Below are 15,276 nucleotides of genomic sequence, written 5' to 3'. Positions count from 1 at the left end.
ATGTATTGGCAATTAACACAGAGATGCACAAGCCGAGTTTTCTGGTGTGTTAAAAAGACAAAAAGAAGTTCCCCTTTTCTTCTTTACTCATATATATATATATATATATATATATATATATATATATTTCATTCTGTGCCAACCTCTCTCTCTCCATCTCTTTCAGTCTTGCTCTACTTCCCACAGCCACAGGCAAGGACACACTGCGGCCTGCTACTTCCTAAGGAGGGCAAAATCATCCTTTACACACACACACACACACACACACACACTCATTTAGAAAACTCAACACTGTCAAAGTCTATCTGATATGTTTACAGCAACAAAAAAGCATGTGCGAGGCAAATTGAGGTTAGTATGTTTAAAAAAAACGTTGTTGGCAAGTTTGCTAATCCTGTTTTTGCTGATTCGCACTTTTGTTAACCGGAGCACAGGGCTGTTGTCTGGCCTCTCCCCCTCGTCTAGGACTGGAACACTGAGCATGTGACCTGCAGAACGTGTCTGTGTCTGTGTCTGTGTGTGTGTGTGTGTGTCTGTGTGTGTGTCTGTCTTTGTGTGTGTAAGACGAGATATGTGCTGGAGAAAGTGGAAATGCTTGCTTGTAAGCTATTCTGTGTTCATGTATCTGTGCGCTCATTAAATATGTGTGAGTTTACAATATCAATCAGGATCCCACACATAGAAGAAATCTGCTTTTTGTGGTCACACACACACAACACCATTACACACACACACACACACACACACATAATATGACTGACCCTTCGTTAGAGCGATTACAGATTAATGAGCAGAGTGCCCGCCTAATCCAGTTTAGCTCCAGCGTGAGAAGACAATGCCACCGGAGCTCGCTGTCCGCCGCCCCGCACAGCTGCAGAACAGGAAACCTATATCTTAATGGGCGATCGTATTAGCTTCCTGGTTATCAACCAATCAGAGGCTCTCCTGCCTCGATGCAGCGGGTATCAGAGTGACAGTGTAAGTGGAACAGCGACCTGAGGATGTTAGTTTTCCCATGGTGCATCTCTTTATTTAAGTCGTATTTTGGTTTCTGAACTGGTAAATATCGACATTTTGCTTAATTTGCTTGTTATATGAAGAGGAGGCAGTTAGCTTAGTTTAGCATCAATACTTGAAATGGGGGAACAACTAGCCAAGCCCTGTCCAAAGATGAAAAAAAGGTGGGTTTTTTTCCACCTAGCAGCACATGACTGTATTTTTTTGATTGAAAATAATTAACAAACGAGCCAGGCGAGCCGTTTGCCGTTAGCTTTCAGTGTTTACGCTAAGCTAACGGCCTCCCGGATGTAGCTTCATATTTAGCGTGCAGACATGACAAGGGTATCAATCCTATTATATAATCCTATATCATTAGGATTTAGTAATAAAAAGGATAGGTGTCATTTTTCAAAATTGGTTTCACTTACTACTGCTACATTTATGCATAAGTGCACATGTGACAAAGCTCAAAATTATGTATTTCTGCTGCAGTCGACATGTGAAGACGGTCTTGCTTCTTATTTAAACGTTGCATGCTGGGTAAATAATCCTAGCATTGCACTGCAGCTGGATTATCGTGATGTCACGGGGTCACGCGAGACTCGTGGTTATCACATATATCACAAGAAAATCCATCTGGTCCGTCTCAGATGGTTCTGTGCAACAAATCATCTTGCAGTTCGAGTTAAAAAAATGATCCAATCAGAGGAGCACAAAATGAGAATAATACACATATTGCAATCCAAGCAATTAGCTATAGCAATCTTCAAATAAACACGCGGAAAGCCCTGATAACCATCATAAATCAGAATCGCACAATTGCGTCCGTCGTACATAAACAGACTCTGCCTCAACATCCGCGTAACGAACCCAAGAATTAAACAAACGTCAATAAATGATTGTCCGTAATTGTGACTGTGGCACAGTGTCAAGGTCAATCTGTGTTAAGTGCATTACAAGCTTGTGTTATTATCACACAGGAGGAACTGTGTGTTACCTGAGCTCCGAGGGGATTACAGGCCTGTGCACACATCATTTGCATTGGACAATGCGGACACATGAGATGAAGCCGGTGTCGAGTAGCTTACATCCACGGTGCGGTTGATGCGTTTGTTGCGAGTCTGTGTGTGTATAAAACATAAACTCCAGCATGCACTGAATTGGGAAACCTTTATTTCCCCCTCCGCTCACACTCCCATCTAAGCATCCGGCTTATGTTTTCCAACAGGCTGAAAATGGGATTACGTAGGAGAAAAAAAAACTGCTTTGTCATAACATTATCCGGAGTGAGCGCCTGTGTGATTCTGTACCTGTTGTCGCCATGATGTTGCATTCCCCTTCACAGCATGTCCTTTTATGCAACTGGATGCCACTGTGTCCTTGTTTATAGCACATTAGGTGAAAGCCAAGCATATGCCAGTGACATTGTCCGGGTGAATGGGTGTCACTACACTTTGGAAATCTCTCTCTGTGTGTGTGTGTGTGTGTGTGTGTGTGTGTGTGTGTGTGTGTGTGTGTGTGTGTGTGTGTGTGTGTGTGTGTGTGTGTGTGTGTGTGTGCTGCCAGATGGGAGTCTATGTTTCCACAGCAGGGGGATCACTGCCAGGAGACATAAATTCTCAAAATAATAAAAACAACACAAACCTGAACCGTAACGAAGCCTCCCTCAGACCATCGTTACAGCACAAATCAAGCACAACATCTACACGGCTGCAGCAGGAGGAGGAGGAGGAGGAGGAGGACGACCACTCATTTTCACTACCTTTAATCTCCTCTCTCTCACTCCCAAATACTGTGCGAGAGCAATAAAACCGTCCACATGATTTCTGCTCGACTGCTCTTACTGACACAACCATCACTTGGAGGCTTCCTTCTCCTCCAAAAACTGACTTCTAAAAGATGTAGACGGCGGCCAAGTGAGGTTAAAGATAAATGGGATTAAAAATAACATCGTGAAATCATGTAAATACAACACCAGCTATTCAGAGTGTTGATTTACAGCTTGTTTTTTTTTTTTTTTTTTGCCTCAATGGTGCAAAGCGAGCAGGTTTTCTTCCAGTCCGTTAATGGTGCGGCAGTCAGTAGTTCATGTTTCACTTTAAAGGGCAAAAAGGCTTCAATAATGAGCACCATCTTTTTCTAGGACTTAACAGTATTGTGCAGGATTTTCCCCAACAGCCTGAAAGTCTCGTCCCTTCAAAAACAACTGATGGAAAAAAGGGTGGGGTGGGGTTGTCTTTTATATTCCGGCCCCTACGGAAGCGTTTTTTCATTTGTTTGAGCAGCGACCAAAAGCTGTTTTTTTTTTTTTTGTTAATCGGTTATTAAAGGCTTTAAAGTCCGATACCAACGCCGACACTTTTGACTCATTTTCAAGCCTCCAGACCGACACTGTCATCCTGTGGGATTTATTCCTAGAAGAAGCCTATGAAAGAGCATTTATGCCACTGTTTGGACATCACATCTGAAAGGCACAGCAGTGAAACATTTCATGTGAGTGAGAAAAAGCTGGTGAGAGGTTTTCACTGCAGGTTGTTTTTTTGTTTTTGTTTAACAGCCTGCCAGCTTTCAAGCTGCCGATGAAAACGTGAAAATACTCTCTTCACTGCGGCAATTGTTTTTTTTTTTGTTTTTTTTACTGGTTTCAACTGCAACACTGTTTATATCGACGAATAACACCAATAAAAACACATTCCTGGATCATTCCGAAACCGTTGGATAAACAGATCATTAAAAGAAAAGGCCCTGCTGACACCGACTGCTACCACCATTATTATTATTATTACTAGTCACATTACTATTACTATTACCTGTACCATTAAGCATTTTAGCTTTACTTCCACCCTGAAGCCCTTTTGCTTTCTCGCTCTGCAGGTTTCCATGAATCGTTGTGGTACCTGGACCGTAGTCGTGCCTCCTGCTGTGAGCCGACTGACACCCACTGCTACTTCGATTATTATTATTAGTCACATTACTATCCCTATTTTCATGGCTATAATTCTACTGTAATAATTGCTGCTGTTATTATAAGTAGTCTTATTATATGAATCATTTATGTCATATACATTGAATGTGTTGTATCTCTGTTATGCTGTTCATTCTGTACACATGACATCTATTGCATTCTGTCCATCCTGGGAGAAGGATCCCTCCTCTGTCGTTCTCCCACAGGTTTCTTCCTTTTTTCTCCCTGTTAAAGGGGTTTTTTAGGGGAGTTTTTCCTGTGCCGATGTGAGGGAAGGACAGAGGATGTCGCATGTGCACAGATTGTAAAGCCCTCTGAGGCAAATTTGTAATTTGTGATTCTGGGCTAAACAAAATAAACTGAATTGAATTGAATTGAACTATTGGCCACGTATGTCATTCTCTCCAATCGCTCCCTGAGGCTCGAGGTTGGACGGCTTTTATCAGGAGAGAGTAAATAATCATGGAAAGTCAGGGGGGGGTGTTTGCACTTTACACCCGCTATCTCCCCCTTCATGTCCAACAGGCGAGGAAAACTTCGGACCTCTCGGCCACTCAGCTATGTGGAAGAACGAGCAGCGCCAAGGCAAGTGGCAAAACTTCTTAATGAACACGAATACCCGTCTGCCTCTCTGTGTGTGTGTGTGTGTGTGTGTGTGTGTGTGTGTGTGTGTGTGTGTGTGTGTGTGTGTGTGTGTGTGTGTGTGTGTAAGTATGTGTGTGTACACGTTAGCCTGTTGGCGCTGCATCCATTTCTTTCCATTTGTGTGTGTTCAGCAGCTGTTTTTTCTCTTTTTAGGGTTGGCAGGGTGGATGATGTAATGCTGACACTCGAGGAACGAGTGTCGGCCCACTATTGTGGTCGCAGGGTAATTATAGCAAAACTACAATAGTCCTACAAATGCACAATGTATAATTCAGAGGATCCTGCATTTCTGCGCCGCGCGCCGCTTCTACACGCCAACGGTATTCATTACTGGGCCGCTGGATAAGCATTTATTTTTAATGCCCATGCTGCTTTCCCTTATTTACATTACATTTGATGGATTACAAACATTAGAAAACAACTAAAAGTGAGAGTTTTAAAGGTTCCTTTGGACGATCATGTTATCTCTTCATATCTTGGATTGTGGTTCCCAATTGTTTGTCTCGTGATTGTCTGAGCAATTACAACTTTTCAGCAATTTTCTGATTTGGTGGTGAAGCATTCGAATGAAAGGAAGGAAGGATTTCTCTTTTGAGGGTCGTTTCTTTGATTACAAGACGAAATCCAGTGTCTGATAATCAGTATTTGCAAATGCTAAAATGAGATGAAAATCAAAGTTCTAATTATTTTACTCGGCCCCTTGAAGTCATCACAGGAAATTCAGGAAATGAAACAAATTCTAATGTTGAAGTCTTATTGAGCCGCTGTAAGATTTAAAGAAGCTCGTTCGGTTTCTTGCAGATCGTTGGATGAAACGAGCAAAATACTGGAGCTGCAGGAGGCCATTAGCCTAGCTTAGCATGAAGACTGAAAGCAGGTGGATACAGTTAGCTTTACTCTGTCATGTGGTCAAAGTTTCAAAATCTACCCAGCAACACTCGTCGACTCAGCGATTCTCCGGTTTTATCTTGATTGTTTGATTCATACAAACACTCTGAGGTTTCATAGGATCATGGTCAGGATATTTATTGCCCAACGTTGGTCACAAGTAGACAAAGCTTCATTCTAAAGGGATCGCAAGCCAAAAAGCTTAACCTCTCCTCCATCCTCCGCTCCTGCCTATAGATGTGCGGTCGCTCCGGTAAAGAGACTCCCCGCTCACTTATGGCTTGGTAGCCACATTGCCACAAGCACAGATCCGGCATCCGCTCCCATGCAGCTGAATCGCGGGACTTTAAGCTCTGGCAGGAAGCCGTTCGTTAATAATGCAAAAATGGCGAGGAGCTCTGCGACGGAGGGGCTCATTCCTGGAATACCTGACGCCGCGTCGCAGCACAAGGAGGCCTTAGCTAAACTCCTCTGGACGCTGGAATCCGAACCATTCGCGGCGTGAACACTTTGCAGGCACCGTCCACATTCCACCTGACCGGAAAATAAATAAAATACACACATGCCTTATTCACCGCAGCAACTATACGAGCGGCTGCTGCGCTCACCGGAGGGATTATGTGGCTGCAGAGAAAAGAGGTTTTACTCCCTGTGGATAGTGCCAAGCACCTGTATGTATGTGTGTGTGTGTGTGTGTGCTGCTTGTTGACACCGCAGAGAGAGGAATCACCCACTGCACCACACTGAAAGAGCTGGTTTAGAGACAGTGACATGATTTATTCCTCCCTTGTAAGCGGTAGAATGGAAGGTCAGGAGAGCTGAAGGCAGACACCGGAGCTGCTCTGGAGCTGACTCCAGACGGCTCTGCCTCCTCTGTGCCCTTCAAAACAAACATTCTCTGCATCCTGGTTGCTTAAACTCGAAAAGGCAGATGCAGTGTACTACTACTCGCCCGGTGATATCATCTCTAACTTTTGAATATTTCCTGTCACTCCCACACACACACACACACACACACACACACACACTGTATGTGACCTAAAACGCCACAACAACAAACAAACAGCCTGTGGTTGACATGTTTAGCTGGTTTTTTTTTTGCTACAATATTCGGAGTAAAGCAGCCGAGTGCATGTTTGTGCCTGCCGGGGGCAAATTCTATCCACAGCGGCGCTGCATAAACAGCATACCAAGTGGCATTTTGGGCAAACAGGAAGAGGTTAGAGCAGCAACACCTCTGCTACAAGAGAGCGGCAGCGGGGGGTTGCTTTCTTGCAGCAACAGAGATTGAGCAACCAAAAAAAAAAAAGCAAAACAGGCTACATTCAGCTGACTGCAACACATCACCAGGACTGAGTTTGAAGCGTTTAGCAGACGCGGGTTCTTGTAGCTCTGGAGGACTGCGCCACAGATTAGTTGCATCGTTTCTGCAGACTTTTTCCCACCGCATGAGCCACCGCTTCTTTTTCCATCTCTCACTTCTATCTACATTGTTCTTGCTCCGTGAGTCTCTCTCTCTCTCTCTCTCTCTCTCTCTGTTGCTGCAACATATTTGACGGACCGTGACTGCTGCTGAAAAAAAAAAAAAAAGGCCCCTGCCCCAAAAAAAACCCCGAAATATTCGTCTTGCACGCGAACACAAATAAAAGGTCATTCTCTCGAGGTCAGGAGGAAGAATTGTTTGAAATGTAGGCTAACAATGGATGTTTTTATTCAAAATATAGATCCAGGACTGGATCATTTATTTAACAAGCGCATGGTGCACACACCCATTGCCAAAACGTTAAGAGGCAGGCAAAACATTCCCTTGAGGCTTTGCTTCTAACCCAGCAAAGCCCCAGAGCATTTTTATTTTTGAAAGCAGCATTAAAATGTCAGCATGTGAGCTTTCTATGAAGCTTTCTATGAAGCTTTTTATGAAGCTTTTTATTCCCACTAATTGCTTTCGGTAAACATCTAGAGGGATGCAGCGAGGGAAAGAAACAACAACAACAACAACACGCAGAAGTTGCAGATTTACAAGCCGGGTGTAACAGGTGAGAACTGCAATATAAATAATAAAATAATGTTTTTGTGAGCTTTTCTTTTTCATCTTCTCAGTTTGGTTTGCTGTAAAAAAAAAAATCATCAGCTCTAACACACAGTGTGCTTAGCCGGGGTCGCGAATCACGTGAGCAGCCTCGGCGGTTAACCCTTGACCTTGAATCTAACTCATGACCTCGGTTATTACCACGGCATCATAAACACAATGGGGGGGAAGTCCCATTTAATGTGTGTCAAACTATCACAGGTCAATCGAGCAGGCGCATCAGCTTCTGTCGGCGGGCGTGACATGTGGTAACACGCCAGCCAAGCTGAATCCCCCCCCTTTGAATGTCTTTGAAACAAGGTGGACAAGGTGTCCAGACTACTGTGACCTTGCTGCATCTGTCCACGAGAACACGCACGACAACTCGCGTCACGCCAAAAGCCTGTGAAACGCTTCGAGGGGGAAAAGAGGCAAAAGATCTGATCAAGAATCATTCATCGCAGCGGCAAATGTCTTACAGCAGTGTCACGTATGGAAAACAAACAAAGAAAAATGGCCCTCAGTAGTCGCGGTGACAGCCTGCGATGCCCAACGCCTCATCAATCTTTGTGTCTGGTTTGATCCGGCGGGGGCAACAGCTGAGGCTATCTACTAGGAAAGGCTGCACCTGCACCTGCCCCAACACCAACAAACAAACAGTCTTTATGATGGGGGAGGCGGGGGGGGGAATGTGGCTGTTTGTGCTGTAAGATTAGAGTTATAAAAAGCCACTACTGGGTAATGAGTATTTAGGTGAGCTGGTGGTCATCAATCTGGGGCTGAAATGGACCAATCAGAGGGGAGATAAATATCCAAATTAGAGCAACAAAGAAAAAAAGGAAGGTATTTATTGCCTTTAATGTGACTTTGTTACATTGAAATCATATCCTATGAGGTGATGGGTGGGGGGGGGGGGGTACACACACATATGCACCCATGGGTGTTTGCCAATGTGAAAATCCCCCAGTGTAAACACACACACACACACACACACACACACACACACACACACAGTCTGGGTCATTCCACACACACACACACACACTCTGGGTCATTCCACACACACACACACATCACACACACACACTGGGTCATTCCACACACACACACACACACACACACACACACACACACACACACACACACACACACACACACACACATCACATAGGGGTCATTCCACACACACACACACACACACACACACATACACACACACACACACACACATTCCACACTGGGTCACACACACACACACACACACACACACACACACACACACACACACATACACACACACACACACACACACACACACACACACACACATACACATAGACTGGGTCATTCACACACACACACACACACACACACACACACACACACACACACACACAGTCTGGGTCATTCACACACACACACACACACACACCACACACACACACACACACACACACACACACTGGAGACACACACACACACACACACACACACACACACACACACATACCTCGGCACACAGCTGGGCGAGGAGCGGTCCACCTCCCAGGTCGCGTACAGGTTCATGTGGACCGGCCGGTTGGAGGTGATGCTGACCGGCTTGGAGGGCTGCATGTGCGGGGACGGGACGCAGTCGGCCGCACAATGGCAAGAAAAGCAGCGAGCAACGCCTCTTCAGGGAGTCCGCGGGAGCCCTCCGCGCTCCGACATCCTGCAGGCTGGAGACGCAGGGAGAGAAGGAGAGAAGGAGGTGGAGAGAGAGAGAGAGGGAGGGAAACCCGTAGTCTGCTCCGTGTGTGCGTGTTGTCCTTTCTCTCTTTCTTTCTTTAAGTCTCTCTCCTTCCTCTGGTTCTCTCTCTCCTTCCTCTGGTTCTCTCTCTCCGGCTCCTGGTGGTGCAAATGCGTAAAAACGCTCCGGTGTTTAACGCGCAACGTCGACGCGCTTTTCTCCGCCTGATGGTGAACACATTGCGGTGTTCATTGCGGGGTGGTGGAGGTGGTGGGTGTTTAAAACCCCCCAAAAAATGTGTGTGTGTGTGTGTGTGTGTGTGTGTGTGTGTGTGTGTGTGTGGTGCAGGAAGCGGATATTTCTCTCGCTGTAGTCGGCCGCACAATGGCAAGAAAAGCAGCGAGCAACGCCTCTTCAGGGAGGACGTAACGAGAGGGAGGGAGGGAGGGAGGGAGGGAGGGAGAGAGGGCTGGCCTATAGGGAGCGTGTATGTGTCATCTGTTCTTATATTTACTGTACTAATATATATTTACACATAATACTACTGCACTGGATATCAGTATATGGTTTTTTTTTAAGTTTTATTAATATTACATTTAGGCTCTATTTTATTCAGTTGTACCTCCTATGTGTAAAGTTCATTGGATTAAAAAAAAATTTTATGTTTTTTTTTATTCATGTTCTGAAATCAACATATCATGCATATTTTTATTGCTTTTTTATTATATTTTTTTTACAATATTTAGACTTTTGTATTTATTAATAATTAGTAAAGACACTAACTATTATAAATAATATCATAATGTTAAAACAAATAATTTGTGGTGATTTATTCTGTATGTGTCACCTATTCTTATATTTACTGTACTAATATATATTTACACATAATACTACTGCACTGGATATCAGTATATGTTTTTTTTTTTAAGTTTTATTAATATTACATTTAGGCTCTATTTTATTCTATTTTATTCAGTTGTACCTCCTATGTGTAAAGTTCATTGGATTACATTTTTTTTATTATGTTTTTTTTTTTATTCATGTTCTGAAATCAACATATCATGCATCTTTTTATTGCTTTTTTATTATATTTTTTACAATATTTAGATTTTTTTATTTATTAATAATTAGTAAAAACACTAACACTAACTATTATAAATAATATCATAATGTTAAAACAAATAATTTGTGGTGATTTATTCTGTATGTGTCATCTATTCTTATATTTACACATAATACTACTGCACTGTATATCAGTATATGTTTTTTTTAAAGTTTTATTAATATTACATTTAGGCTCTATTTTATTCAGTTGTACCTTATGTTACTAAGGTTCATTGGATTAAATTGATTTTTTTTTATTATTGTTTTTTTTTTTATTCATGTTCTGAAATCAACATATCATGCATCTTTTTATTACTTTAATTTTTCATGAATGCTTTTTTATTAATGTTTTTTTTTTATACATTTAGATTTTTGTATTTATTAATAATTAGTAAAAACACTAACACTAACTATTATAAATAATATCATAATGTTAAAACAAATAATTTGTGGTGATTTTTTCTGTATGTGTCATCTATTCTTATATTTACTGTACTAATATATATTTACACATAATACTACTACACTGTATATCAGTATATGGGTTTTTTTTAAGTTTTATTAATATTACATTTAGGCTCTATTTTATTCAGTTGTACCTCCTATGTGTAAAGTTCATTGGATTAAATTGATTTTTTTTATTTAATTTTTTATTTGTATTCATGTTCTGAAATCAACATATCATGCATCTTTTCATTACTTTAATTTTTCATGAATGCTTTTTTATTAATGTTTGTTTTTTTACAATATTTAGATTTTTGTATTTATTAATATTTTTTTTTGTCTTTTTTGCTTACGTTCTGGATTATTATACTTACTGTGTAAACCATTTCATTGTGCAACCCTGTGTTGTACAATGACAATAAAGGAAACCTTGAACCTTGTTAACAGTATATGCAAAGTACAGTATCCTCTGTGGTAATGTACCTTTGGTAAAATGCAAATAAAGCAAATTTGAATTTGAAAAACAAAGGAGGAAGTAAGCATTGCCATGTGAACATTCACTTCAGAATATATTCTGAAATGTGTTTGAAAACATACAAAAACTGACCAAACTATTTTTTCAGAATAATTTTCTGCATATATATATATATATTATATGTATATGCTGCTATTAACATCCCAATGAATAATGAATAATGTATCAGCGCTCAGTATGTTTTTCATTTTAAATTAAAATAAATAAAAAGTTCCTACAGGTGCTACAGACCCTAAAAGGTGTGGTCCTTTAGAAACCTCTATCAAGTAGATGTAAACTAATACATTCATTATCAATTTAACCGTCATTAGAAGCATATCTATACACTGTGCTGGCAAAACAATATCATTTTTGTCTCGTTAAGGGTTATTAAAAAGGTCACAATTCACCCGTACAGGCCTGTAATTTGAATATTTCCAGGTTATCATTATACAAACAAAACAAATAGATGATTAACACCAATAGCACACAGTGATACGTCACCTTTCCTCCTTACAATGGCATTGATTAAAACCATATAGATAACCACCAGGGCCAATATTGCCCCATCATCCACTGCTTCACCCTCACACCACCTGCAGAATCCCACTCCGTATGAGCCAGTATTGTTTTAGTATTATGCAGTATTACTCTCATACAGGAAAACAATAGGTATTTCTGGTGTTTTTACTGGGTGAATTTGTGAATGGTTGTATTTTAGGGCCCTTATGGCAAATCCACTGGAGTCTCAGGTGTTTCTGAAATGATTCCCATTAGTCACACACACACACACACACACACACACACACACACACACACACACACACACACACACACACACACACACACACACACACACACACACACACACACACACACACACACACACACACACACACACACACGTTCCTTCAGCTTAGGCAAATACACAAAGGTGCAGAACCGGTTACAGTCTGAGAAAACACCTTGCTTTTACTTCATGCTATGAACTTGTTAACCTTTTCCCTGAAGAGAAACCCCATCTTTTAATGTCCAGGGGAAGACTTTGTGCGATTACGATGTTTAAATATACTATGCATGTGTTTTTTCAAGCAGTCATTTGTGTATTCTTCCACATCCGTTTACTTTACAATCACCGTCTGGAAGCAGCACTCTCTCTTTAAAACTAACACCACACAGTAGCTCTCCCTATAGGGCTGCAGTGTTTGCACCCTCGGGTGACGAAAGGTGGGGCATGTGGTTACAATCTCTGAATTTGAATATGAATCAGAAGGTGACCTAATCGCTCCACCAACGTCACCGCACGGCCGGCTGCCACCAGCTTGACGTTTCTCTATTGGCAGATTATCACAGCTGTGATCGGGGCTTACAAAACAAAATTACATCATGTGCTTGAAATGTTCCTGGATGGTTTAACTGGAACCAGTAGGTAAAAATGACAGCAATCTTATATAAAATAACTCACGTAGGCAGCATTCGGGGGATGTTGGAAATATCACAACTTCATGAATAACAAACAAAAAAACTGGACATTGTTGCTGCTTGGAGAGCATGTCAACAACCACTCATAGCGGTGATGTAACAGGAAGCATTTGTTTATATCAAATCCATTAGATTTTTTTTTTCATTGAGCACTTTGCTGCTTGATTTTTGGAGCAAAAACATAAAATAAATACCACAACAAAAACATGTTTAGACCCATTCTGTTAGTGTTTACAACCAGAAGTACCTGATTTTTAATTCAAGCATTTAACAATGTTTGAAAGTAGTGTTAGGGCAGCATTTTGATATTTGTATTAGCTTTACGTTGTACTTTGCAGACACTATACTGATTAAATGCTAAGCGTTGTCTCTGATACTACTTTTACTTTTTGTGTACTTCTGTTGCAGGCTGCATGCACGCTCCTTTAATGATTGCCTACGCATGTGATAAAGCGGTGTAGGTGTGCAGGTGATAAACTGGCTCCCTGTTTGCATTGGCTACCAGCTCTGTGTTTTTTTTTTTATGGTGTGCAGACAGTTTATTAGAGGTGGAAAAGATTGTTTAATGTGTTGTAGATTGCAGGTTGAAGATGGTAAAACTGTCTTCCTGCAAACGAATCATTCAGATTCTACATTCAGAGAAAAGAGAGCTTTGTTTTTCATTCCAACCACGCAAAACAAAAAGATGACGTCTCCGGCTTCTCCTCTCAGATTTGAAAAGTGAGACAATCAGACGGTTCACTGGATTTAAAAGCGTGGAGACTCTACGCCCGACTGCCTATCTCTGGATAATCAGCCAGCATGAAAACCCCTCCTGTCTGCTCTTTTTAACGGGCTTTTCTCACTGTTGTGCAGCCTCTGCCACTGAGAAAGAGATTAGAATCAAGCAGATTAAAAACACAGTCACGGGATAATCCCAGGGTTACTTTTTTACACAGTGCCTCCCAAATCTGACTCATGGACTCAATTAAGTTTGCACTTTATCTTATGCAACACAGTTATTAGCCCCTTATGTGCAGATCTGCTATGGTGATTATCACACATTCATAAAGTATTGATACAGTGTTTGCAATATTTGGCAAATACACAACATCATATATATATATATATAAGGTTGCAACTAATTCATTATTTGCCTCATTGTTTCATTTTTTGATCAATCCAGTAATTGTTTGGTCTGTAGAATAAACTTAGAATAACTTCACAGAGCCCAAGATGATATGTTTAAAATGCTTTTTTTGTCCAACCAACAGTCCAAAACCCAAAAGACATATATAAAAGTTGCAACCTTAATATATTTTTTGCCAAATATTGCAAATACAAAGAGAAGTAATCCACAGCACATCAGAATAATTAAGACAAAATGTCAGAGAAACCAAACCAATTCTATAAGGGTTTTGCATATATATATATATATATAAATATATATGTATATAAAGCAACTCTTTGCTGGAAAAATCAACTTAAATTATGAACTAATTAATAAAATAATCAACTGTCTAGTCTTTTAATCAACCAATCAGTTCAGCTTTTTACAACCTGCATGTTTTGCGTTTCACTATTTCTTTAGTTGAACATAAATGAATGAATGTATATTTGATATTACATACAAGTCATTTAGATGTGAAAGCCAACGAGTTTCTGAATGTCGATCACCGTGATAAACAGCAGTGATGCAGTGGATGGATCGATACCCATCTCCAAAACTGAAATCAATCGAGAGTGAGAAGTGAACAAGAGATGACGTCATTAACCCCATGGGGCACGTGTCTCACTCACAAAGTGTCACTGTGAAACATTCTTCCTTGTGTTATTTAAGACAATAAAAGCCTTTGATTTAGCACAGGCTGTTGCCCCCTTTGTGTGTGTGTGTGTGTGTGTGTGTGTGTGTACACTAGTGACCTAGTCGACATGTGGCTGCAGCTATTTAGGTCACTGTGCTTCCCACGCGGTCAGGTGACTGCTGCGTTCAGGGCCCTTTGCTGCCCCCCAGCGGTGGACACGTGAACTACAGCTCGTCGTGTTGAGTCTGCCTGCCCGTTTTTGTTCTGGGAATTGATGAGTCATTACTTAACATTAAAAAGGCAGCCCCCTCGTGCATGTTGTGCACCCCTGGCATCCTGGTCTGGGTGATAATGACATCAGCGTTACCGTAGCAACCGAGCGAGTAGATATGAGATAACCTCTTTAATCAAATTTAAAAATGACTTATGCTCCTCACTACAAATAAACTACAGATTTTAAATGCAGAATATTTCCAATAATACGCATCATTTTGATCATTTACTTATCAAACTATTGCTTTTAGAAATGATGGACCAGCCACCAACCAAACTCCAACTAAAGAAATGACATTTTATTTATAAATTCAACTGTTCAGTTACATTTTCTGTCAATATGATTTTGTCACATTACGGCCCAGTAAACATTTCAAAGCC

At 41.1% G+C, this 15,276-nt stretch overlaps 1 protein-coding gene across 1 annotated transcript in view; it reads right to left on the bottom strand.

Moving 5' to 3' along the window:
• The window catches only part of LOC129093126 (phosphofurin acidic cluster sorting protein 1-like), a 56,953-nt gene extending 47,763 nt beyond the window's left edge, over positions 1 to 9,190 (bottom strand). The window contains exon 1 of the mRNA XM_054601041.1: positions 9,076 to 9,190. Within this exon, the coding sequence (XP_054457016.1) occupies positions 9,076 to 9,179 (104 nt within the window). The 5' untranslated portion in view covers positions 9,180 to 9,190. The remainder of the gene's footprint in view (positions 1 to 9,075) is intronic.
• Between the last annotated feature and the right edge of the window lie 6,086 nt (positions 9,191 to 15,276).

This window comes from Anoplopoma fimbria, chromosome 7 (assembly GCF_027596085.1).
Source record: "Anoplopoma fimbria isolate UVic2021 breed Golden Eagle Sablefish chromosome 7, Afim_UVic_2022, whole genome shotgun sequence".
Lineage (NCBI taxonomy): Eukaryota > Metazoa > Chordata > Actinopteri > Perciformes > Anoplopomatidae > Anoplopoma > Anoplopoma fimbria.
The sequence above is the reverse complement of the archived record's forward strand: the minus strand, read 5'-3'. Positions and strand labels throughout refer to the sequence as shown.